Source organism: Xiphophorus couchianus, chromosome 5 (genome assembly GCF_001444195.1).
Source record: "Xiphophorus couchianus chromosome 5, X_couchianus-1.0, whole genome shotgun sequence".
NCBI lineage: Eukaryota > Metazoa > Chordata > Actinopteri > Cyprinodontiformes > Poeciliidae > Xiphophorus > Xiphophorus couchianus.
The window spans coordinates 40,582,397-40,609,049 of NC_040232.1; the positions used below are offsets into that span (position 1 = coordinate 40,582,397).

A 26,653-nucleotide genomic window follows, 5' to 3' on the forward strand; every position below is an offset into this window, starting at 1 on the left:
CCACAACACTGCCAAAATCCTCTTAGCCAGTGATAACATTAAAGCATTCTGACCTTATTCATTCACAAAAATACAAAGCATCTTTCGGGCCCCCAAAGCACCAGGGCCTTGGGCTGCAGCCCCGGTAAGCCCATGCTAAAATCCGGGCTTGTTGACATCTTCAGAGAGAATCTGGTGGCTGTTTTAATTTTTTTTTTATTTCTACAGCGTAAGTGTTTCATTAGTTGAAAAATTACACATTTTCTGTAGTATCATATCTTCCTTAGATATTACAAGATTCATACAAAGAAATATGGTTCATGACTCTTGCATATTAATGTATATAAATAAAAAAAGACATCTCGTACAGCATAGAATGGATTGATTAATCAACCTTTGTCTTAAAATATGTTATATTTGTTTCTTGTAAGCATGAAATAAAACAAAATCTGAGTTTTTTGAGTGTGTGTCCATATGTATTTATGTGCTTGTGTGCCTAAAAAGGTGTGCAATTCTTTGTTAGGCTCTCAAGTGCTGACATATTGCAGCTATTGATCTTTAGTCCTAAAATCAACACAGAAGCCTGGATACTGATGACAGGCAAGACCAGAGGAGTCTGGATATCCTGATAACATACACACACACACGCCCACACGCCTATGTGCACACACCATGCTCATATGCACAATGTCACACAGGTCTGAAAATATCTATCAAACCTTCTCTGCAGGATTTAATCAGCAGAGTAGTCAAGTTCTTCAGAATCCTGCTAATGGACCTAAAAAATTGGTTCAGTTTAATTGAAGCTATCACACCAAACCTTGTTAAACTATACTGAAGTTTGTGGTTGAAATGGAAAAAAGTTTAAAAGCTGATATTACTTTTGCGAAAATCATTAGATGTTCCAGCTCCTTCAGGAAGTTGTCCACATTGTTCTTTCACTGCTTTATTTGATGACTCAGAATGAAACCACAAATGACAACTAATTACTGCTTCACTGCAAGGCCAAGTTCCTCTGCAGGTTGTTTCTGACTTAAAGCTTAATTTTTAGAATTATATGCAGTCTTGTAATCCTTATTTACTTCCAGTAAGGCCAGAAAAGGTTATAAACACATGAGAGAAGAAATGGAGTTTGCATATACAAAGTATGGTGGAATTTTATGTTTCAGGAAGTCTGAGTCTGAGCAGGCTGTGCAGTGTCACAGTGTGGTGTCCAGGGCAGACGAGGGTCCGGGTGAATACAGTGACCACTCCCGGCCTCCTCTCGACCCCTTTAGAAATCAACACAGCGGGTGATTGGATTTCACGCTCTTTTATCTTTTAACTAGCCTGATAACAGGGACGGAAAAAGCAATGATGAGCTTGTGTACACGTGTGTAAAAACTCTCCATGGTCACTTAGCAGAGCCCCCATTAGGCTTGGATCTCCTTCCAGGTTGCCCGGTGATAGAGTAAACAGAGCGAGTCTGACCGATCCGGCACGCAAATATTTGTTTTAGGAAGGTGCCCTGGTTCGACAGGAGACACATGTCAGCTGCGGTATAAAATCAGAGAACACTGTCACTCATCAGCTCACACACAGGACCCGGACTCTCTCCTCCAGGACAAATCCAGCTCCAAGGTAGGAAAACTTTTACACCAATTGCAGTGTTTTATGCCTCCTATGTCCTTGTACTTTTTCTTTTCTTACTGCTTTGACCTCTACAGGTCTGGAGGTGACATGGCCACAGGCGTCATCAGGAATTTCCACATTCAGGCCCCGGCTCCTCCCTACTTCCACACTTTCTTGCACTCTACATGCAAGAAGGATGAGGGTTATCAGATGAAGGAGAAGCCACAGGAACGAGAAGATGAAGAAGAGGAGGAGGAGGAGGAAGAAGAAGAAGAAGAGGAATGCTTGGATCAGTTCATTATGAATCCTGCTCAGAATGTTCTGGATGTGACTAGTCAGTTGCTGAGGTTCGCTGACCTCATCAGTCATGACGTCCAGCGGTATTTCGGCCGTTCCTCTGCAGATCGAGAAGCTTGTGACATCTATGACGACTCTGTCTCTGTGGTGAGCAGCGGCCGGCTGCGTTACTATGACGACCTGCTGAGGATCGCAGGTGCGGGGACTCCGGAGGAGCAGGTGAACGGTGTGGTGGCTCCAGATGACAACCCAAGACGCAGCGGTTTAGGGCCCCTGGCTGACCTGTTCAACCACAAGGGCTTGGGTCGACTCAGGGTCCAGCCAATGATCAACAGGCACCTCCCACTAAGTTTCTGGACTGAGCCAGTTCCTCGCTACCCGCTGGTCGGCTTCAGCAGCACACCTAACATCACACACACTAGCAGCAGCTCACCTGGACAGACCGACAGCGGCAGACACACACATTACAACCCACTGATGCAGCACGGCATCACCGGCACGGAGCCAGACTTCAGTGACCTGCTGGCCTACTGGGACCCACACCCAGAGTTCACTCACACACTGATGGACGACACACATGCAGAATGAAACACACTGAAACCGCTGCCTGAAACCAACATGGGTTCCGACCTCTGCAGCTGTTCAACTAACAGAAATGAACAGGAACAAAACAGGTTGTTTTCTTCTCTTTGTGGTCCTGTATGTCCTCTGACAAGGAAACGCTTCAAGAATGTTTAGATTAGTTGCCGTAGAAGCCATGCTTTAATTTTGAAGGAAAGGTTTCTTTCTTTCTCTGGTTATTTCAAAAACTGATTAGCCTTTGGAGCACATTTCATATGACAGATTTCATTAAGGATGCACAGATATGAAAACGAGGACCCATATCAATATTAATTTTATACCTATCGTTTTCCGCTAAGGTTCTTTCAGAATAGAATAGAAGATACTTTATTGATCCCAAGGGGAAATTGCTTATTCGTTGACAAGGTATCCATCTAAGGTATTAAATATTAATAATATAAATATAACCATAATATTATAGATTATAGTTTATAAAAATGTATACCTAAGAGTGATGAGATAATTCAATATGACTGAATGTAAATAAATAAATAACAAGCATGCACATGGAAACATGTTAATCTATAAATAATCTACAAATGAGTGAAGAGTAAATTAGATTTTAGTAGCTCAGACTTAGACATTGTAAAATCTAATGACTACAGGCAGAAATGATTTTCTGTGTTGCTCTGTGGTTCACTTTGGTAAAAATGAGTCTGGCTGAAGGTGCTCCTGTATCCAACCAGCATGGATTAGACTCATTGTCCAAGATGATGTGCATCTAATATACTAATATAAATGATAGTCCAAATAAACTGTCCATTCTTACATTTCATGCAACAAACCAGCATTTGTAAGCATTCTCCCAGTTGGTTTTAAGCTTCAGCTCTTCACCTTAAGAGCACAGCGGTGTTGTAGTGGTGCTAGATCAACAGTGCTGGTGGTAAAGAGTGTTCTGGTGAAGCAGTTGAACTGCTGAACACCTGCTGGTTTATCTGTTAAAGGGTTACATGAGCTCAAATGGATAGATGTTCATTAAGCCTCTTTCTAATACAGAACAGTACAAAAGTCTTAACTTCTGCTGCATCTCCATTTGAGACTCTTTCACTCAATCATAATGATCCTGATCACTTTTTCTTTACAGTTTCTACATTTCTTCTGTTTTCCTTTGGACCTTGACTACTTGTTCACTTGTTTTTATTCCATTTCCAAAGATTTTGAAGCAATTAACGACCAACAAAGCCACCTCAGAGTGTGGATGGACTTCATACAATACACACATTACTTTTCAAAAGTATTCACAGAACTAATGTGGATTTCAAGGTTTTTGTTGATTTATGTTTCTCCCAGTTTTGCACATGTAGAGGCTGAAATATCTCTAAATGTCTCTGGAGTCTCATTTAGATTCAGGTTTGTGCTACATGTTAGTTTTCATCCCTCACTCTGTATTTTTCATATAGACCAAAAGGTTTAATAATGGTCTTTTCCTGTCACTCTATCGGTCAGACCTGTTGAATTTATTAATGACCGGTCTGATGTATTCGAGGTCCCGTATAACATTCCAATAAAATATATTGACTATGTTGAAGTAAATAAAAGCAAAATGTATAAAAGAAAAATCAGTGGGAATACCTTTCATAATGTACTGTACAAAAAACTCCACCTGAAGCTATAGCTCCTGCCATTATTTCTTCTGCATCCAGGTCCAACACATTGTTTAAACTCTAAACATAATACATGTTAAAGAAAAAGCTAACTTTTCTCCTACCTTTATCATTGAGCCATTTTTAGGTAAATGAGGTTTAGATAAGCACCAATAAGTAGTTATTCTATAAAATATCTTCCAACGTAAATATCTGTCAGTATTAATTAAAAACATGCCAACAAATAGAAAAAAGATGACAAATGCTGACATTTAATAAATTTTGTGCTTACTGCTGTTTATGAACCAAATCAATATCTTTACATGGCATGATGTGATTGGCTCCAACGAGTCCTGTGAAAGTGCAGCCTCCGATTGGACAAGAGGGAAGACCAGTAACATTCTGACACACACACTCCATGTTAGATAAATAAATGTAGGACAGGTCCCCCCACACCTGAGCAGAGGTGACAGAGCAGGTTACACATACACACACACACAGAGACATGAGAACACACAAGCTATGCATCGCTCTGCTGGGCCTGCTGCTGCTGGGGTCCTTCAGCGTTCAGGCCGGTGACCCCAAGGATGACCCCGACAGGGCAACAGAGGCATCATCAGCAGAGACACAAGAGGACACCTCAGAGGAGACAGACAAGAAGCCAAAGAAGGAGAAGACAACAAACATAGAAGAAGAAAAAGACGTTTTGGTTCTACACATCAACAACTTTGACAGAGCTCTCAGCGAAAATGAGTTTTTACTGGTTGAGTTTTGTAAGTAAAAATATATTATTAATATTCTTATTATTAAATATAAGTTTAAACAGGCAGGTTGTGCAGGATGTGCTGTTTTACAGAAAGTTGGTAGAACATATGTTACATGTGCTGCTGTTTAATACAAAAACATTAATTTAAAGAAATATTGATCTAAAATTGAAAACACTCAATGGCTTCAAAATATCAAAAGGATACCTAAATATGAGCCATTTCTTAAAAGAACTGAAATATTTATACTAATAAAAGAAAGAAATGAAGTTGAGATAACCATAAAATATCACCTAGAGCTGCAGGACTACATTATTTTATCACACGCCAATAGAGGATTTCCTCTGGTATTTTATATTCATACCCCTGAGGTACTATGAAACAAATGGAGAAATGTCCCCACACATGTCCTGTCAAGTTCAGCTGTTGTCCTGCTGAAAAGCACCCACACATGAGCTCAGCAGGACAACAGCAGAGGGAAAAAAGGAGCAGTGAGGATAAAGCTGAGGCTAGTCAGCACTTCTGCTATCAGCAGCTTATTTCCCTGGGAATTGAGGGAACGGTAGCAACAGGACAGATAATGCTTCCAGTCAATGTTCTAGTCAATGGCGGGCAGAGAAGCCAAAAATTTTACTCAAGTAAGAGTAACACTACTTCAACATATTTTTACTCAAGCAAAAGTAAAAAGTAGCCATCCTGTAAGAGTAAAAAAAGTATTTGGTAAATAGTCTACTCAAGTACCAAGTAACTGAAAAAATGATCAATCCTTAAATATTTAAAAATTACATTATCAGGTGGACCAAAATATAAAGTTAAACTTTTTAAGTTAAATTTTAGTATCTTAAGGATGAAAATGACAATAATTCCTGAGACCCAGAGAAAAAAAAGTTTTTGAATTTCTTTTTTTTTACACTACATGACTCTTTGGAGTGAAAAAACATCTCTACAATTGAAAAAGTTTCAAAACATGTTTTTATTTATTTTTTAGAGTATGTCCTTTGGAGACGACATCGGGACTCTCTTGTGGCAAATATGAACACATTTCGAGGCCCAGCATGTCCTCTCTAAGGACCAACAGGATTTAACACAGTGGCATGTATGGTTTCAGAGTTATGAACAAAAAAACCTATGTCCTCCACAGAGGACAAAAATGTATTGCTGGGTCTCAGGAGAATAAAATAAAATCAGGCAAAAGAAACTTTTTCCAGATCGGCTTCTTTCAATAAAAAACGTAAGAAACTTTATCAAAAATTGCAGGTCTGTGTCTGGTGAATTTTTGGTTAAAACATGTTTGTTCTTCATTCAGTGGGTAGAGAGTCCAGAAATTTTACTCAAGTAAGAGTAGCGGTACTTCATAATAAAACTACTCAGGTGAAATTAAAAAGTAGAGTGTAGTAAAAATACTTCTTAAAAGTTTTTTTAAATTTTCTTTTTAAAAGTTGCTCAAGTAATTGTAATTGAGTAAATGTAACTAGTTACTGCTTAACTCTGCTTGACAGTGTGCAATTGTGCTTCAAATATGTGTGTGTTTGTCTGAAGATGCTCCCTGGTGTGGCCACTGCAAAGAGTTTGAACCGATTTACGCCGAGGTCGCAGAGAAACTGAAGGAGGAGGGAGCAGGCATGCGATTGGCCAAGGTGGATGCCATCGAGGAGAAGGAGCTGGCTGATGAGTTTGAGGTCGGAAGCTTTCCCACTCTGAAGGTGTTCATCAACGGGGAGCGCAGGCTGCCATTGGACTACACCGGTAGAGATGCAGAGACATTTATCTTAGACAAATATTGTAGAAATTATATGCAACCACTATTAACATGTATTCACAACTCTTATCTCAAGAGTTTAGGGCCACATAAATACTTGTGGCAGACCTGATTTGGCCGCAGGGCCTTGAGGTTGACATGAGGTGTAAAAACCCCCAGCATAACCAGGACCAGGCTCAAGATGAGCAGCCATGTATATCGACAGACAAACAGAGACTGAAGGAAAATTAAAGATAAACACAGAAGCACTGACCCTATTGTGCCTTCTGTAGTAAACAGAAATAGAGCGATAATGCAAAGATAATGGCAGCAATAACTGTATGAATACATGCACAAATGGAGAGTAAATAGTTTCAGCAAGGTGGACACTATGTCTTCCACGAGCCGAAGCCTGCAGCGGCTTACGTGGTAGCTCTAGATAACCTAAGACACACAGAGGAAAGTTTTAAGACAATCAGCTCTAAGATCTAAGAGTGATTTTAGTGTTATCATATTCATGATTACCTGTCCTTAATCTTTGACCTGACCCAAAGATCTCATCCTGTTAGGCTGGTATCTTGTGTGTTTTAGATCGGGTAAAACATACAACATACCAAACCACAGGCTGAGTGCACTGCTAAGACTCAAACAGGGAAACAGTCCCAACACAAACAGCAGCAACAGCTAATATGTCTAGTTTTAAGAGCAGTTTTAAATTATTAATAACATTTATATGCTAAACAGAGGTCACACTAGACATTTTTGTTGTCCGTCATTTTGACTGACAGCATAAAAAAGTCCGTCATTTTCTATTTTTATCCGTCAAATTATAATCATATTAGTAAGGAAGTAATGAAGACTGAAGCTGGTTTGGTTATGGATAAATAATCACTCTCCAAGGTGTCGGATTAGAACAGCTGATATTTTAGATGAGTTAGTGAAATAAGAGAACGTCCGAGTCCAGAATTGAGCTTTACTTGACTTTAATTAGCTCTTGAGTTTCCTCCATACATATAAAGGCACATGTGTGGTTTTCTATAAAGATAAACAAATACAAATTATGAGAACTTGCCTGTAAATACTTTCACAAATAAACCTAATGTCCACAAAGTGAATAAACGTGTTTAAAGATTACACTAGACTAGTAACTGGTTAATATCTGAATATGAGACGGTAAGTACATATAAATAATAATCAACCCTGCGTCACATGATAAAACATACAAGAGAAATAAGGCAATTCAATTGGAAATGGTAACACGAATAACAGCTGCAGAGCTTAATAGCTTAATGCTAAACAGCTAACTTTTAGCTCTCCACAATACGAGTAAACCACACCAAACGATCATAATATTCAACAGGACAAAGTACAAATACAGCTCTTAGGCATTTATAAAACTAAACTAAACCACCAACAGCATTACTTACATTCAACGGACGCACACAGTAGAAAGAGGTAATAAACAAAGTCTGCGTTGATATCCACGCTACTCAATAATCAGATCTATGAACAAAATATGGTCGAGGAACCACCCAGTAGCGGAAATAAAATACTACATATAAAACACCTTGATAAAGGAAAACCAAACTAGAGGGCTGAAAAGAAATAATTAACAGTCTTTTGTATTAACATAGGCTATTCAGCTGCATTTTTTGCAGTTTAATATTCAGTTGGCCGGTGAACCCAGATTCCTTCACACATAAAACAAATGAATGCATCTCAGTGATTCTTGAGAAGTGGGACAAAATGGGTTTAAATTTTCCCAATTTTAAAAAAAATTATTCCTCAAGGTTATGTATACAAATGTGATAAATAATGTTTTGGAAATGTAAAGATGCTAAGGTGCAGGCTTCCAGTTGCAACATTTTTTTGAAAATTACTAATTGACCTGGCTCAGAACTTTGTCATCACCATCTGACAAAACTAAATATAAAATTATTTTTTAATGACCATGTTAGTGATATTTTTACTCAGTTTTACAGATAAATGCTTCTCAAGAAACAAAAGAAATATTATTTAAAACAAAAAAACACAACATAAAGTCCATGTGAGGGAGTTGACAGTGCATGACGGAGTTGATGCTGAACTGAAGGTGGTGACAAACTAGTGAGTAAAAAGAAATACTTGATACATGTGAAGTAATGACATTTATGTAAAATACATTAAAATGAATTAAATACACATTTAATTCAACACATTCAACACTATCACTGAAAGAGTCACAATGTCAGTTAAAAACCCTCAAGGAGTTGACAAAATGCCAAACTACCTCAATTTATATGATGTTATTCTGAAGGAGGCCATATTGTAGCTCATCAGGTCCATGAAATCCTTACAGTATACCAAAATTAAGCATTTATTTCACAAAATTTAATCAAAATTTAGTAAATTGTCAGTTATGGCGTTGACACATCATGGTTGTGACAAACAACTTAGGACTAAAATGTAAGAAAAAAAATAAAGAATAACATAAGCTAACCAGAGCTGCTTAGCCCTCTTAGCAAAAGAAGAGAAAGGAAGAGGTCATGGGTTCCACAGAAGTTCTGATGCCCCCAATAATGCCTGATTTTTTTTTTTTACATTCTTTTTATGTCTGACGGTGTTGACAAAATCTTGGGACAAATTTCAATGGAGTTGGAAAATATATAAAACATATTTTTAATGAAATTTATTGATACTTTTATAATTATTTATTTGAATACGTATATTTAATTGTCATAATATATTATCTTAGTATTCCTTTAATTTTTTTAAACTATTATAATGTATTGAGTTTTGCTCCAGGACAAGCTATTTTAAAGACACCATCCACCTACTACAATGTTTAAAATTAAAAATATTTATCAAACACCAGGAAAACATACATTGCTGTGCTCACATGGTCCAGGTTAGTTTAGTCAGATATTAAAATATATATATATATATATATATTGTGTATATTTTATTCAAATTTTGTGCTTTATCATAGGACCTGTTTTGTTCCTCTTCTCAAGAATCACTGTTCTAACTTTTTTCTCGTAGTGGCAAAAACCACTGACTGTGACCCCAATAACTTAGAATAAATTAAATTAAACGACTTCACTTAAATTACCAGCACTTCACCAGCTGGGGTCTGAACGCACAGCTTCATAAATTCCTCCTGATCCGCATCTGCAGACAAATCTGCGCTAGTTCATCAGTCAGTAGGATCTGTCTGATCCAAACCGATCAATTGAACTCTGCGAGCCTTTTACCCTGTGCGGTCCGGGCGTGCGCTTTTACGAGGATCTTTTTGCGTGGTTTCGCTTCACCGAAACAGACAGATGTTACGTCTGCCGCGCTCCTCCAGAACGCCGCTCTCCTTATGGGTGCGGGAGGGAAACGTCTTCCAGCTCCATTAGTTAAAACCGCAGGATGAGTTCAGTTTCATTCTTCGCAGCGGCAGACTGCGCATGTTACGGTCTAATTAACTTCTGCACTTTTATTTATTTCCTCAAGATAAACTGCCGGCTCCTCTGTTTAGACTATAAATGGTTTAACACAACATTGCATTGTCTTTAGTTTTCTCTAGTCTGTAATGGAGACTTGAATTAAGCGCCGTTTCAACCAAAGGTTTGGAACGCGCTTCCTAACCAGACGCTCCAAAGCGTCCGGTCCATAACTCTTCAACACGCGGTCAGCTCCGGTCAGAAAGACGATTTAATTCAGAGTCCATGAGAAGATATTCAGAAAGGTTTTTTTATTGATTGATTTTAGTTGCCTCTGCGGTGAAATCTTTGAGTAAACGTAAAGTCTATAATGTCTGTCCGTGTGCATCAGTCAGGGGCAGGCGTAACTTCCTGAAGGACTGGTGTGGACATGTCCCCACCAACTCTGGCTTGAAGAGGACAGCCCCCACCAATATTTCATACAATACGGACACAATACCTTATTCCTTTATAAGTATATGTGCATTTCGGTTCAGTTGGCACAAAAATAAGGCGACTCAAACATCTAGTTTGTGACAGAGTATCAGTGGAGCAGGTATTTAAATTAGCTAATCAACTACCGCGAGCGTTCAGACTGTGACCTTGGGTACAGTTTCTGTTATGTGTGGAGAACCTTAAATCCCCTTTTTACCAGATCACACAGATAAGTTTGTAAAAATTACCAGAAGCACTGTTGCAAATTAAATACAGTTTATTGAATTCACAAATACCTATGGACAAAAATAGTCAGTTTATTTTATTGTACAAAAATGACCACATTAAGAGTAGGAGTCTATGCTGGCCCTGGAAACCTTATAGCTGAGAGACATAGTTAAAACCCAATTAAATAAAGTTAGACTGCTTGGGGGAGGAATAATAATAAGGAAAACACAAATATAACTAAATACACCCAAGTGTTCCCTAACAAAAACACACTCACACAAAAATCCCTGGTGAATACAGCAAGGAAAAGAAAAACTCCCCTTCCACTAGTCTCCTCAATCTAAATAAAACAGCTTGGGACCCAGGGACAGCATGTTTCCTTTTTTTAAAAACAAGCCAGAGGGCTAGACAATAAAAACTTCCCTTCCTTAAGCAAACCAAAGAAAAGAAAATACTTTTGATCAATAATAACTATCCAAGAAAAAGAAATTCTAAACTAAAACAAAAGCTGAAACTGAAACAAAAACTGGAACAGTATAGCAGGCCAACCTTCTCTAAAGTGAAACCAGTCAACGGCGCTTTGTACAGAGGTAATATACTTCTCTAGAAGTATATTACCTCTGCACGAATCATCAGCCTGGGATCTGATCTCCTCAGCAAGAGGAAGACAGCGTAGCACCATACTTCCGGGACAAGATGCCCCAGCTACAAGACAATCACTTCTTAATGATCGCAAAATAAACATCAAGCCTGAAAATTCAAAAAAGATAAATCTGTAGTGGACTGAATGTTCTGTTTTGGTATTTCTGTGTACTATGTGTGGGAATTTTTTTAGTGTGTTTTTTTATGTTAATTGCTGATACACTTGAAGTAGCCTTTCGACTTCTGGAGATGTTGTCTGACGGTTGCCATGGCAACAGGTCTGCGTGTGATGTTAAGATGACAGAATGGAAAAGAAAAGAATATCACTGGTTTTAGTTGTTCTGCTCCTGGGTTTCTACATCCCTGAACTAACTGTATTATTTGTTTGTAACAAATGATGCAGTGATGCAAATGTGACAACATTCAAAGCAATCATAAATATTTTATAAAGCATATGGCTCGAAGTTTGTTAACTTTTAAACCATGGCTCCTACAGCAGCAATAAGGTAAAATTAAATCATTTTATAAAAGAGAAATTCACTTAGTCCTCTGTTGCATCTTCACAGAAACTAAGTTATTTACACAGGGAGAATATAGTTTACATATCCAAACATCGGCATTCTTTTCATTCTCAATTATACAACTGAATAAAACTGAAAATTTTCCCATCTCACTTGATTATTGTCATCCATTAAAGTGAGAATAATAAACATAGAACTCAAAATTGACAAATAAATATTTCTGACATTTAAAATATAAATCAGTGATCAACATAGCCACCCTTCTGTTCAGTAACATTTATAAGGCTTCCATTCTGTCAGTTTCTTGATCGGTTGACGATCAACTTTTTATGCAGCCTCCCAGACACTGTTCGGAGATTTGTTCTGTTTTCCTTCACCATAAATCTCCCGTTTAAGAAGGGTCCTCTGTCATGAGGTGCGGCGGTGAAGGTGGTGAGGCAGACGCTGTAGACCCAGGTTGAAGTAAATGAATGATTTTAATGAAGAATGTCCAGAACAACACAGTCCAACATGGTCCAAACAAACGGGCAGCACAGCCGAGCGGAAGCCAGGGCTCGACGCCGGTAGCAACCACAACACAAACAGACGAGACGTAGGACTGGGTACACAGACAACAGACTAGCAGCCAAATGAGACGAGGACCCGACAAAGACACAGACACACAGGGGACACTAAATACACAGGCGGTAATTAGGGAAACTAGAAACACCTGGGAGTAATCGAGGGGAGAACAGGACAACACGGAGACACAGAGACACTGGAAACTCAAAATAAACACACAGAAAAGCACGGAACATGACATCCACAAGTTCTCAATGAGGTTTAGGTCTGGTGAGGAAGGGGGCCACTTTATTATTCTTTCATCTTTAAGGCCTTTACTGGCTGGACACGTAGTGGACTACTTTGATGCATGTGATCTGTCAAGAGTCACTCTCATCTCATCAGTCCATAAGACCTTTGAGAAATCTGTCTTCAGATCTGTCTTGGCCCAGTCATGACGTTTCTACTTATGTGTCTTGTTCACTGGTGGTCGGGTTTCAGCCTTCCTTACCATGGCCATGTCTCAGAGGTCTGGGCACTCCAGGTAGGTTGCAGTTCTGGAATATAACAGCACTGAAAGATAATGTGTTCCTGGTAGCTTCACATTTAATTCTTCTCAAATCTTTGGCAGTTAATTTACATCTTTTTTTCTCAACATGTTTCTTGTGACCCTGTTGACTATTTGCATCAAAGCGTCTGTGTCAGAGAATCTGTGATCACACCCAATATCCCCAATATCTTAGCAATAGCAATTTCAAGAGTGCTGCATCCTTCTGAAAGACTTGACAATTTTGAATTTTTCAGTCACTTAAATCTCTTTTTTAGCCTCTTTTGCCTGAGGAAAAGAAGCTGCCAAACAGTTCTGCACACCTTGATATAGAGTGTTGCTCTTCTTAGGCCCCACGCTCCCTCATTAAATAAATACATATCCGCTGTGATGGACCGAGCAGTTAAGGAACAGCCAGGCACCGGTTCAAAGTCAAAAATAATTATTTTTTATTTAACCCAAAACAAAACTTGGGTAAATAATAGAAAAAAATGACAAAATTTGGGCCCATAAAAGAGGTCAAAGTAACAGACATCAACTCAGACTAACTCAAAAAACAGACCTCTCAAACAGAGACAAAAGGGGACTTAAATACTGGCTGATCAGGCCACATACAAAACACAAAGGGGAAAATACACAGAAACCTAACTGAAACTAACATAGCAAATCCCAAATCCTCTGGATGATGAGTAATGGTGTGAACCAATTTGCAGTCTCAGCTGGCTTGCTCCACCCCTTCTCCACCTCTCTGCTCTCCTAAGGATTGGGAAGCCAGCACTTAAACTCAGAAACAAAACAAAGATTAAATCAAGCAAAACACAACAATATAAACTAAAATGTGCGCACTTATTCTAGAATACACTGTGATGTGTTGCTTTCTAAACAAAACTAGTTATTCTGTAAATTAAATCCTAAACTTAAAGAAATCCAAATATAAGTGAAATGAACTTATTGCGTGTGGTGAGAGTGAATATTACCACATTTGTGTGGCTGTAACTGCAGCCATCACACACTCCCCCTCTTCAGATCTCTCACTGGGACAGCGAGAGAGACAGTCTGCGATGCAGTTGTCCTTGCCGGGGATATGGTGGATGGTGAATCGAAATGGCTGGATGGCAAGGTACTATCGCGTAATCCTTCCATTGGTATCTCTCATCTTCTCTATCCATTGGAGAGCTTTATGGTCAGTCTCTAAGGTGAACTCTCTGCCAAGAAGGTAGTATTTGAATGAGTCCAGGGCCCATTTAATGGCTAGTGCCTCTTTCTCAATGGTTGAATATCGTATTTCCCTTGGAAACAGCTTGCGGCTAATAAAAGCCACTGGATGGCGCTCTCCAGGGGGTCCCTGCAACAGAACAGCTCCCAAACCTCTCTCAGAGGCATCAGTCTGTAGAATAAAAGGTCTCTTAAACTCAGGGCTGTGCAGGACTGGGCTCTTACTGAGAGATTGCCGCAGGTCCTGAAAAGCGGTTTTAGCCTCCTCTGTCCAGAGGATCTTATTGGGGCTTCGTGAACCAGTGAGATCCGTTAATAACGCGGCCCTGGCTGAGAAATGAGGGATAAACCGATGATATAACCCTGCCATACCCAGAAAAGATCTTAACTGTTTTCTGGTCTCAGGCAGAGGGCAGGACTCTATAGCTGTAATTTTATTTATTTGAGGCTTTATCACTCCATTTCCTATAACAAACCCCAGGTACTCAGTTTCAGACTTGGCAATTGTACACTTGGCTGGATTAATAGTCAACCCTGCAGATTGAAGTCGCTCCAACACCTTCTCCAAATTTTTCAGGTGATCTTCCCAGGTAGCACTGAAAATGACTATGTCATCAAGGTAGGCTGCAGCAAAATCAGACATGTCAGATAGTACCTGATCCATCAATCTCTGGAATGTTGCCGGGGCACCATGTAGTCCAAATGGACTACATGGAACAGGCCCCATGGGGTCCGGAAAGCAGTAAGTTCTTTTGACTGCTCCGTCAGGGGTACCTGCCAATAACCTTTGCAGAGATCTATGGTTGTTAAATATCTGGCCTTCCCAATCCGCTCAACCATGTCGTCGATGCGGGGGGCTGGATATGAATCAAATTGTGTTATTCCATTCAAATACCTGAAATCAATGCAGAACCGTAGGCTGCCGTCCTTCTTCGGCACCAAGACCACTGGGTGGCACCATTCACTTCTTGATGGTTCAATGATTCCGAGTGACAGCATCAGATCAACTTCCTCTTTCAGTGAAGCCAACAGACGCCCAGGTATTCTGTAACTCAGTCTTCTCACAGAAGCTCCATCTTTTAATACAATGTCATGTTGGACAAGGTCCGTTTTACCAGGATTTCCCTGAAACATGTTTGGGGTGCACAGATTTCTCACCTGAGCCTGCTTTTCTTCCGAGAGGTGGTCCAGATCCAGCGATTGAGGTGAAGGCTTTGGCAGGTACTGGTTATCCTCCTCCTCTTCCTCTGTCACATCCTGAATAAGAAAAACATCTGCCTTTGGCTTTTCTACCCATTCTTTAAGCAGGTTGACATGGAGCACCCTGGTGGAACGGGGCTGATCTGGAATGGCAATCTTGTAGGTTGTTGGCCCCAGTTTGCTCTGGATTTCATACGGACCTTGCCATTTTGCCAACAGTTTACTGTCAGCACTAGGAAGGAGCACCAACACTTTCTGGCCAGGGCTGAAAGACCTCTGGCGAGCTGACTGGTCATACCAATTTTTCTGATGTTTCTGTGCTTCTTCCTTATGAGCTTGGGCCAATGCCATCATCTTTTCCAGTCGTTCCCGCATCTGGACAACATAAGAGACAACATCTACAGCTTGAGATCTTTCTTTGTCACCCTCCCATGTCTCTCTTAACAGAGATAAGGGACCCCGGACTTCATAGCCATACAGCAATTCAAAAGGTGAAAAACCAGTAGAGGCCTGTGGCACTTCTCTATATGCAAAGAGAAGATAAGGTAGCCACTGGTCCCAATCTGTGCCGGTTTCATTGACAAACTTGCGCAACATTTGCTTCAAGGTCTGATTGAAGCGCTCTGTCAGGCCATCTGTCTGAGGGTGATATGGAGTAGTCTTTAGGCTCTTAATTCCTAGGAGTTGGTACACCTGCTTCAACAAAGTGGACAGAAAATTAGTTCCACAGTCAGTGAGAATTTCAGTTGGAAACCCAACTCGTGAGAAGAGCTGTATGAGACAGAAGGCAACTGCTTTAGCTTTTATTGATTTCAAAGGAAAAACCTCTGGATATTTTGTAGCATAATCCAGGATCACCAGCATGTAACGATTACCTGATTTACTTCTTTCTAGGGGGCCAACAATGTCCATTCCCAGCCGCTCAAACGGGGTGTTGATGATTGGCAAAGACTGAAGAGGAGCTCTGGGAGGAATTTTTAGGGAAGACTTTTGGCACTGAGGGCAGCTTTTGCAGAACAGAGTCACATCAGATCGTATTCCAGGCCAATCAAAATATTTTCTGATGCGGGCCAGTGTCTTGTGCTTTCCAAGATGGCCAGCCCATGGAATGGAATGTCCTAAAGACAGCACTACCTTCTGGACTGGTTCAGGAACCACTAACTGCAATGCTGACGATATAAGATGCCATCTTTCAGCAAAAATTCACCCAGGCCGTTCAAACCTCGTTCAGGATTTTTATTTCCCTCTGCTTTCTGAAATAAAGATGTTAGGGCTGGATCGCTGTGCTGCAATTCTCTAATGTTAGCAGGGATTTTAAGCCCCATTGGTAACTCAGGCTCAGAGCTAGAAGGTGACTTGACAGCGTGTTGAAATTTCTCTTGCCGTCGCTGTCTGCGGGACTTGCGAGACTTCCCGGGTGTGGTCTCCAGGTCCGCGTCATAAAAAGGCAAGGCACAGAGTGGTTGTATAAACTCCTCTCTCTTTTTAGCCTGAGATCTGGTTAATGCAATGTTACACATTTTGCTGGAGTTCAATAAATCACCCAACACAGGCAGGTCTTGACCCAGCACTGCTGGAAATGGCAAATTCTCAGCCACACCAATATTTAGAAGATAAAGTTGGTCTTGTACTTTAATATACAAGTCTGCTGTTGGATACAACAACTCATCTCCATGAATGCAGCGGACAGGGATTGTTTCCACATTAACCTTATTTGCTGGAACAAAGTCTCTGTGCACCAGAGTTTGAGTACTTCCTGAGTCAATGAGTGCCTCTAATTGTTTACCCTCAACTTCAATTGAGGTCGTTCTTAAACTAGACTCCCCTTTGGAGTCCATACTTTGTCTGGGCACAAAACACATTTGTGTTATTTTTGTGGAGTTCTTCGGGCACATTGGTTTTGTGTGTCCTTCCATCCCACACAGATAACAAATCACTGTTTTGGCTGGGACTCTTGATAAAGCATTCAATGATTGGCCCTTTAGAGGTTTACTCACCCCTGCCTTTCGGTAATGGGGAACAGGTCTTGCAACCTCCCTCAACTTCCATGCTTTTTGACTCCAGGGTTGTCCTTTTGTCCGTGCTGCCACAAACACGTCAGCCAGCTGGGCAGCCTCTGCAGCCGATTTTGGATTATGTTCTTTAACCCATATCTGCAACTCAGGAGACAGCATTCTTAAATATTGTTCTAAAATGATGATCTCCCCAACCTCCTGCACAGTTTTTTGTCTTGGCATCATCCACTTTCCATACAAGTCCTTCAATCTTGCGTACAATTCTTTTGGATTCTCCTCAGGTTTTACTTCCAATGATCGAAATCTCAATCTATATGTTTCAGGATTAATGTCGTACTTTCGAAGCACCGCTTCTTTAACTTTATAATAATCCAGAGAGTCATCCATGTCCATGTGAACATACGCAGCTCTTGCTTTGCCAGTGAGTAATGGAATCAGGTAAAAAACCCAATCTGCTTTCTTCCACCGGCAAACTAGAGCCATGCGTTCAAATGTTGTTAAAAAATGTTCAATGTCATCCTCATCTGTCAGTTTTTCAAGTCTGGGTTCATGAGAGTGAAACTGACCTGAGGGAGCATATATTTGCTCATTATTGCTGCAGGTATGGTGTCAAGAAAATCCGAGCTCATCCCACTTCCCCATGCTGGAGATTTTAGTTTAACAGTAATAATAAATAAAGTTATCTTTAAAATGAATCACTCAAGTGACATCAGGGCCCAACAGTAGACTTAAGTGTCAATAAAGTTAGTTTAACAGTAATAATAAATAAAGTTATCTTTAAAATGAATCACTCAAGTGACATCAAGGCCCAACAGTAGACTTAAGTGTCAATAAAGTTAGTTTAACAGTAATAATAAATAAAGTTATCTTTAAAATGAATCACTCAAGTGACATCAAGGCCCAACAGTAGACTTAAGTGTCAATAAAATAAATCTGGTTGTGTGTGTTGTTTTTGTCTCATGCAAACTTTGCTTTAATTCTACTTTTTTCTATCTAATCATAAGAAATCATAGTCAGTCAGAGAGAGTCATTAAACAGGAAAAGCAGGTTTCCTGGAAAAAGAGGAAGTTTCCAGCCTGCAGATTTATAAAAATAGCTGAGACTATTTTAAAGCATGAAAGTTTAAAAAAATTAAATCTAAACATTTTGAGTAATTTGATAAGATTCAAAGTAAAATACTTATATTAATATTGATTTACTTGTAATAATACTTACACTTATATTTGTGAGAACACTTACAAGAAAAACAAGTAACTGTAACTTTGGTATTAAATAATTAGAATCATGGATTATTCTTGGTTTCTTTTCAGAAAACATCTGTAATAACTCACATTAAGATTATAATAAGAATAATTAATAAGTTATGGTTATAAAATTATAAATGAATGCTAAATCAGAGAAGCTAAAGAAAATAAATGTGATATAAATGTGATTTTGACATTAAACTTGAAATGGTGTAAAAAGGTGTAACTGCAATTAAACATCACTGATATGTTGGAGGTAGAGAGTAGGTGAAAGGTTGTGCAGGCAAGGGACATAGGAGGTTGAGCAACCCTGAGACATTAGCACAGACATCAGGACATAATGTCTGTAAGACAGTGATGGATATGAGATCATCTGTCTAAGCAGTCAGCCAATTAAACAAGCACAGCAACAGTGCTAGCCAATGAAAACGCACCAAAAGGTGGATAAACCCTATATAAGGTGGGTGCAAAAGAGGAACCTTTCGTTGGATCCTCCGGGCAGCTTCGAGCCAAGAGATGGACAAAGAACTCTGCAGCTGAAGAAGAGCCGGGGCCACAGAGACGACGACTGTCCTGCACATGGAGACCAACCCGTCAGCCCCACAACCTGTGGCTTCGAATCGCACTTCTCTCATCGGCTGGGTTCAGACCCCAAAGACAAAGATGAAGACAAAGGCAAAGACAAGAAAGAAGAACTGGTGCCTTTTTTCCTGCCAGTACCAAGTCCTGTGTGACCTCAGCATCCATGCGGAGAGGAGGCTCATCAGACCTGCGGAGATCCTGGCCTTCATCGATCAGCGTCTTCCTCCTGCTGCAGCACCTTCTTCGTCGTCGTGCCAGGTCTGGGGTTCGAGGCGCCAGGCTCCATCCGTCTCTCTCAAAGGTTCCCTTTTTTAGTTCTCAGTGTCAGCAGTAGGGAAAGATAGACTAGATGATTGATTTTACTTATTTGATTATTTCTGCTACTGAATTAAGCTGTACTGACCCTTGCAAAAATGCCTTACTAATAAAATATTTAGCATAAAGAAAATCTAAAAGATGTTGTGGACATTCAGTTAATGAGTCACCTTAAAGTTCTTTGATGGTTGTAAAATAGCTGTGATGTTTGATTCTGGAGAGGAAAAAGTGGAAAATGTTTTTAGGTTGCTGGTAGCCCATATTTAAAACATCATGCTTGGGACTCGCCCGAGTTACTAAAACCTACCTGGTTCAATAACAAATGCAAGTTGTAAAATAGAGAACGAGCGACCGTTAACAGGTGTGCTCTGTGAAACTAGTTGGCTGTAGGCTGCTCAGTCTGGCTAATTCACAGGGGGAAGAAGGGTGGGACACCTGGATGTAGGCCGTCAGATAACCAGGCGAATCGTTTCTCGAAACCAGCTTAAACAGAGTTTACTTCAGTTCTGGACAGGGTAAATCCCAGCAGATTTAGGAAACTCAATTAACCCGTTAGAAGGAGAGCTGGTAGCACATCTCCCCTCTCAGAAGAGGAAGTACGAGAGTGAGAGAGTAGAGACAGAAAGGAGGGGGGGGGGGTGTTGCGCAACAACAATGGTCATCACCTTCACTTGATTCTGCATCGGATTGTTGTGACTCATCCAATCGAGGCTCAGGAGCAAGGGGGGTACGCGCTTGCACTTCCACCTGTAGCAGCTGAAATTGGTGTCGCAGTGCTCTGAAGCGCTGTTCCTGCCGATTAAACTCCTCCCTCCGTCTTGTTTCCTGGGCTTCCTGCTGGCCCATATGAGAACGAAGAATGGAAATTACTTCTGATATTGTTGGCTCCTTACCCTCAGTGCTATCCACCCCTCCAGAGGCTCCATTTTCCTCTCCAACTTGCTCCTCCATTCCGGCAGGCTGGTTTTGAGGATCTCCTTTTTGTCCTTTGGCACTCCTTCCTGCTCTTTGCATGGCTTGGTAAGAGGAGGAAGAGGACTACTAAAAAAAATAATAACCGGTGCCTTTAACTGCGAGATCCCACTTCTGACACCACTGTGATGGACCGAGCAGTTAAGGAACAGCCAGGCACCGGTTCAAAGTCAAAAATAATTATTTTTTATTTAACCCAAAACAAAACTTGGGTAAATAATAGAAAAAATGACAAAATTTGGGCCCATAAAAGAGGTCAAAGTAACAGACATCAACTCAGACTAACTCAAAAAACAGACCTCTCAAACAGAGACAAAAGGGGACTTAAATACTGGCTGATCAGGCCACATACAAAACACAAAGGGGAAAATACACAGAAACCTAACTGAAACTAACATAGCAAATCCCATTCCCAAAACTAGTTATTCTGTAAATTAAATCCTAAACTTAAAGAAATCCAAATATAAGTGAAATGAACTTATTGCGTGTGGTGAGAGTGAATATTACCACATTTGTGTGGCTGTAACTGCAGCCATCACATCCGCCAATATGTATTTGTATATTTATCAATAAACATTCAAGTTCTGTGCATGCGGCTGAGGGGCGCGGCTCTTGCGGCGATCAGCAGCAAGTACGTTTGTTTTGTTCGTGTAGGCGTTTCATGTGTTCCCATTTTATTTTTAATGTTTTTGATGCAAAATGGAAATTACGGCGTGTTTTCTTCTATTGTGGATGGTGCTTTGCTTTTCCTTCAGTCTCTTAAGACCATTTGGCCCGGACTAAATATAGCAAGGAGTTTCTTCTGCAGTGGAGCGAGCCTCCTTCAGCACCCCCTCCAGATCTAATTTGTCTATCTTTGGATTCTTTTACTGATCTTAAGAGTGGCAAGAGGAAAAAATTAAATCCTCCACCACGTAAAAAAAGGAAGCGGGGTAGACGTGGTGGTTTGCTCCAGCGTCTACAGAGACAATTGGTTTCTCGCATCCCTCTACCGTCCATCATTCTTTCTAATGCGCAATCTCTCCGCAACAAATTGGATGAGCTTCAAGCACAGGTACGATTTCAACATGAATTCAGAGACAAATGTTTATTGGTGTTTACAGAAACTTGGCTTTCGGACAGAGATTCAAACATGGAAATGACTATTGATGGATTTGGCGCGCCAGTACGCCTGGACCAGGATGCTGGCATTACTGGAAAATCACAAGGAGGGGGTGTGTGTTTGTATGTTAATGAACGCTGGTGTAAAACTGTTATGGTCAGAGAGAAGTTATGCACTAAACACATTGAACTGTTGTCCGTGTCTCTGCGGCCTCTATATCTCCCTCGGGAATTTCCCCACATATTTATCGTCGTTGTTTACATTCATCCAAGAGCCAATGAGGAGCAAGCGTCAGAGTCCATATCAGAAGTGACACAGAAGCTGCAGTCTAAGTCTCCTGATGCCCCTTTATTCATCCTCGGCGATTTTAACCATTGTTCATTAATAAGAACTCATAAGGACTTTTATCAATATGTCACCTGTCCCACCAGGAACAACAAAATTCTGGACCTGTGTTATGATTCTGTCAAAGGAGCATATAAATCTGTCCCTTTCCCTCCATTGGGTGGAGCTGACCATAATTGTGTGCAACTTTTACCAGCTTATCGTTCTGCCCTTAGGAGAGGTAAAACCATCACTAGACAGATCACCAACTGGACTGATGATTCCAAACTCAACCTGCAGGATTGCTTTGACATAACAGACTGGGACATGTTTAAGGACTTTTGTAGTGACATTGATGAATTAGCTGATGTTATTAGTACCTATGTGACTCTCTGTGAACACTGTGTGATTCCAAAGAATACAGTGAAAATATTTCTTAATAGTAAACCCTGGATGTCAAAATCATCGAAAAATCTGTTGAACAAAAAGAGGAAAGCATTCTGTGAAGGAAACCTCAATGAGGTGAATTTACTTATGTAGCCGGTGTATACTATTAGTGTTCTTTACTGATAAGCTAGTCTTATACAGTCTGTTAACCTTGATGTGTTCTGCGTTGTGTTCAGTTGAAGAAGGGAGTCGGACCACAGGAGTTGCTTGTTGTTCTTTAATGCAGGTTGCTGGCAGAGGCCTGCAGAAATAGAAATAAAAATGCCCTTTAACATGCAGCTCTTCCATTCACAGGAGTCGGAATTCCCCTAGCAGATAAGCACATGGAGAAACCCTATGACTAATTAATAACAATATCTGCTCTAACATTTAAGAAAAAGTTCTTAAATTGCGGAATAAAAAGAATACTCCTCTGTATGTATTAAAACTAAACATTCACAGGTGCGTGTACTTACAATTATTTTATATATTTCATAAAACGCGAGCTTAACCAAAAGCAAAGAAAATTTCCTACCTCTTCTCAGGCAGACTAGCGCCAACTGAAGGTAGTACAGTACTGATGTCATAAGACGCTCTCTTAAAGTGACAGTACAGTTACTAGTGCTTATATTGGGGCGTGCTGTGGTGGCGCAGGGGGTTAGCACGCCCCACATTTGGAGGCCTTAGACCTGCGGATGTCGCGGGTTCGACTCCCGGTCCCGATGACCTTTGCCGTATGTCCTCCTTCAAAAATGGCGCCGGCTCAGTCGTGTGTGTTAATCTGTGTATAAAAAAATTCTTGCTGTAACTGCGAAATAATTTCCCTGGGCCTCCAGGATGAATAAAGTAATTCTTCTTCTTCTTCAATAAGTAAAAATAATAAAATTCTTAAAATATAACCAAAAAAAATAGGATTCTTCAGTGTTAATCAGGATTTGGTGAAATTTCAAACATTATAATAATAAAAAAATAAAAGCACTTTTTCTAAAGTTGTTACACTTAGAAGGGAAGTTAAGAATGAAATAAAATAGGCAAATTTGAATTGCAAGGAAAAGCTGGAAAAAGACCTTGCCTACAACAGACTTGGCCCAGTTTGGAATGGGCTAAAAACAACTGTTGGGTAAGAGATCAAGTGCAACAGAAAGGTGCCTGGTTTTAATTCTGATAACCAATTGGCAAATGAGTTTAATATGTTTTATCTTAGGTTTGATTCTTCTGATTTTAGTAATGAGATTTTAAATCTGTAAAACAAGCTTCTTTGCTGTGGTCATATCCCTTTTGCTGTTATTTCTGTAGCTGAATCTTTTAAACGCTGTAAGGTTAGAAAAAGCCCAGGACCAGATAATATCAGTGGTCGACTGCTCTCCTCTGGTGTGAAACAGTTGGCTTCTATTTTTTATTTCATCTTCCAGATGTCACTTAACCAACAGAGGGAGCCAAGGTGCTGGAAGCAGTACATAGTGATTCATGTGGCTAAGACGAGCCACCCAAAAGTCCTGAATGATTTTAAACCTGTTGCACTGACTTCCCTTGTCATGAAATCTTTGGAAAAATTGATTAAGAGATATCTTCTTACCAAGACTGAACATTTATTGGATCCTTTACAGTTTGCCTACAGGGCCGGTCAGGGAGTTAAGGATGTCACTGCCACTTTACTAAACTGTGTTTTTAAACATCTCGAAAGTAACAAAAACCATGTTAAGTTGTTATTTGTTGACTTCTTATCGGCTTTTAACACAATCCAGCCCCATATTTTGATTGATAAACTTCTTAATAACTTTCATCTGGATTTTAATGTGGTGGGCTGGATTATTGACTTTTTAACATCCAGAACGCAGAAAGTCAGAGTGAATGGATGCATGTCCAGAGAGACGTCTCTGTCTACTGGGTCCACTCAGGGCTGCGTCCTTTCCCCTCTTCTTTACATTTTGTACACAGACGACTGTCGCAGTTGGCATGATAACAGGTTAATATTAAAATTTGTAGATGACTCGGTGATAGTTAGCCTGCTACATGATGATGAACATGCCCATGGCCCTGTGGTCGATGAATATGTTGACTGGTGTGATAAAGCTTTTCTTTTATTAAATGTACAGAAAACAAAGGACATGTGCATTGATTTTAGACAGAAACCCCATAACACAAATCTAATAGTAATTAAAGGTCAGACAGTAGAGACAGTAGAAAACTACAAATATCTTGGGACTATTTTGGATAATAAGTTAAAATTTACCTGCCATTCAGAAAACCTTCAAAAAAAGGGCCAGCAAAGATTATTTTGTCTAAGGAGGCTCGCAAAGTTTCAAGTTGATAAGTAATTGATGATCCTATTTTATAGATCCTTTATTGAATCTGTGTTGACTTTTTCCCTCCTTTGTTGGTTTGGAAATCTTAGTATTAAACCAAAAAATGCCCGTAACAGAGTAATACATACTAGCAATAAGATCTTAGGGGTTGAACAATTCTCACTTACAGAACTGTGTAATAAAACAAATCATTAGGAAAACTGAAGCCATTATTGCTGATACTTCTCATCCTTTACATGCTGAGTTCCAGTTTCTGCCTTCTGGCATCAGGCTCAGACTTCCTTGTATAAAACGTAACAGGTACAAGCACTCATTTGTTTCTACAGCAACATCTCTTTTTAATGCAGGACAAGGTAGGGGGACTTGCACCTGATCTAGTGTAGTAACTGTTGGTCAATAATGAAATACACTGCTGTATTCTTCCCATTATGTGTTGATTTGTATTTTATATGCTTTTGGTATTTTTTATTCCTTATTTTTTAATCTTTGATACTTTGTCTTTTAGTTTTTATACTTGCTGCAACATCAATTTCCCAATTTGGGATACGAATAAATCTGAAATATGAAGTTTATATTCACTGGGTTCATATGCTTTATGTGTGTAGGAATCTGGGTTCACGGCCGCAAATGAATTAAGTTCAAATGCCTTCAATCATAGAATACTGTGTATCATTATGCCTTAAGGTTAGTAACCAATAGCAGATAACTTACACATCATTGTGAGTTGTATGCAAAAGCTGAATGGCCTCCTTTAAGCGTACGGAGAAACAATCACCTGATGATCCTGATTTAGAAATCTCTACTCGGCTTGGCTCCAGCATACTTTAGTTCTCTCTTACATAGATCTATTATTTCCCATTCTTTACGCTCTAATAAAATTTTTCTTTTGCATGTTCCACATATTCGAACTGAAAAGGGGAAGCAAGCATGTGTGATGGTTCCTACAGCCTGGAATCAGCTCCAGTCTGAACTCAAGATGTCAGAATTTATTTCATTGGATTTATTTTGAGCTGTTCTTAAAAACAGGCAAAAAGATTCTATTTAACAGTGTCATTACTTTTAAAGTGTTTTCTATTGTTTTACACTTGTGCATGTGTGTTAATTAGTTTTATTTTGTAACCAGGTATATTGCAGACTTCTGCCCAGGTCCCTCTTGAAAATGAGATCTAGATCTCAACGGGGGTTTACCTGGTTAAATAAAGAAAATAAAAAAATTTAAATAAAGTTTATACAGCTTGGAGTTGGAAAATACAAATAAAAATGATTATATAGTCAAAACTAAAACTTGCCTAATAATTGTGCATACAGTCTTAAGACCTGTTTAAGACCCCATCTAGTCTTAGATGTTTCTCTGTTGCAGCAGATATGGCTGAAAAGATTAAATTATGTCTTTAGTAAATTATTCAAGTTCTACAGATGCATGTATGTTATTTCAAACTTACCCATATGCTTAACATAGTAAGTTTTTGGGGAAAATATGCAACTGAAAATGGGACACAGGCAGGGGTTCAAATCTAGGAGTTCACAGAAACTTATCCAATGACTGTGACTCAGAGAAACCAAATATGAAATACTAGAACCACCAAGAAGGAATCTTGGCGGTTCTAGTATTTCATATTAAACTAAGGAAGGAAGTGAATATGAAAACCAATGACTGCCCTATATTAAAATATAGACCAATGTCCTATGCACAGTTCATGAAAGTCCTACTGTTTCAAGACCTTTTGTACTCACCTAGGCCATGTTTTTCTAAAAAGAAAAAAAGGAAAATCCCCACTTCTACTATTTATCTCATGGGTGTATCTGTTTTCCAGGTAAAAGATCAGTGGAGGGTATAATTCAATGGATGAAACGTCGCGCCGGTCCCGGTACTTCAAATCTTGACTCTGTGGACTCTGCGGCCAAGTTCATCAGCACCCACAATATCTCTGTTGTAGGATTCTTCAGTGTAGGTCTCATAAGGCATACTTTGTGATGCCTCTATGTCTCATGATAGGAGT

The 26,653-nt window shown here is 39.7% G+C and overlaps 2 protein-coding genes across 3 annotated transcripts in view; both read left to right on the top strand.

Annotated features, from left to right (window-relative positions):
• The first annotated feature begins 926 nt into the window (after positions 1–926).
• Positions 927–3,353, top strand: percc1 (proline and glutamate rich with coiled coil 1). The gene has a single exon (XM_028019141.1). The coding sequence runs from the start codon at positions 1,633–1,635 to the stop codon at positions 2,473–2,475; it is 843 nt and encodes a 280-aa protein (XP_027874942.1). The 5' UTR covers positions 927–1,632; the 3' UTR covers positions 2,476–3,353.
• A 1,073-nt stretch (positions 3,354–4,426) lies between these two features.
• The window catches only part of pdia2 (protein disulfide isomerase family A, member 2), a 35,982-nt gene continuing 13,755 nt past the window's right edge, over positions 4,427–26,653 (top strand). Inside the window, exons 1-4 of one of the 2 annotated variants that reach the window (XM_028019125.1) lie at positions 4,427–4,864; positions 6,395–6,601; positions 21,599–21,709; positions 26,468–26,601. In XM_028019125.1, coding sequence (XP_027874926.1) covers positions 4,597–4,864; positions 6,395–6,601; positions 21,599–21,709; positions 26,468–26,601 — 720 coding nt within the window. In that variant the 5' untranslated portion in view covers positions 4,427–4,596. The remainder of the gene's footprint in view (positions 4,865–6,394; positions 6,602–21,598; positions 21,710–26,467; positions 26,602–26,653) is intronic. The other variant, XM_028019126.1, reaches the window with a different exon arrangement.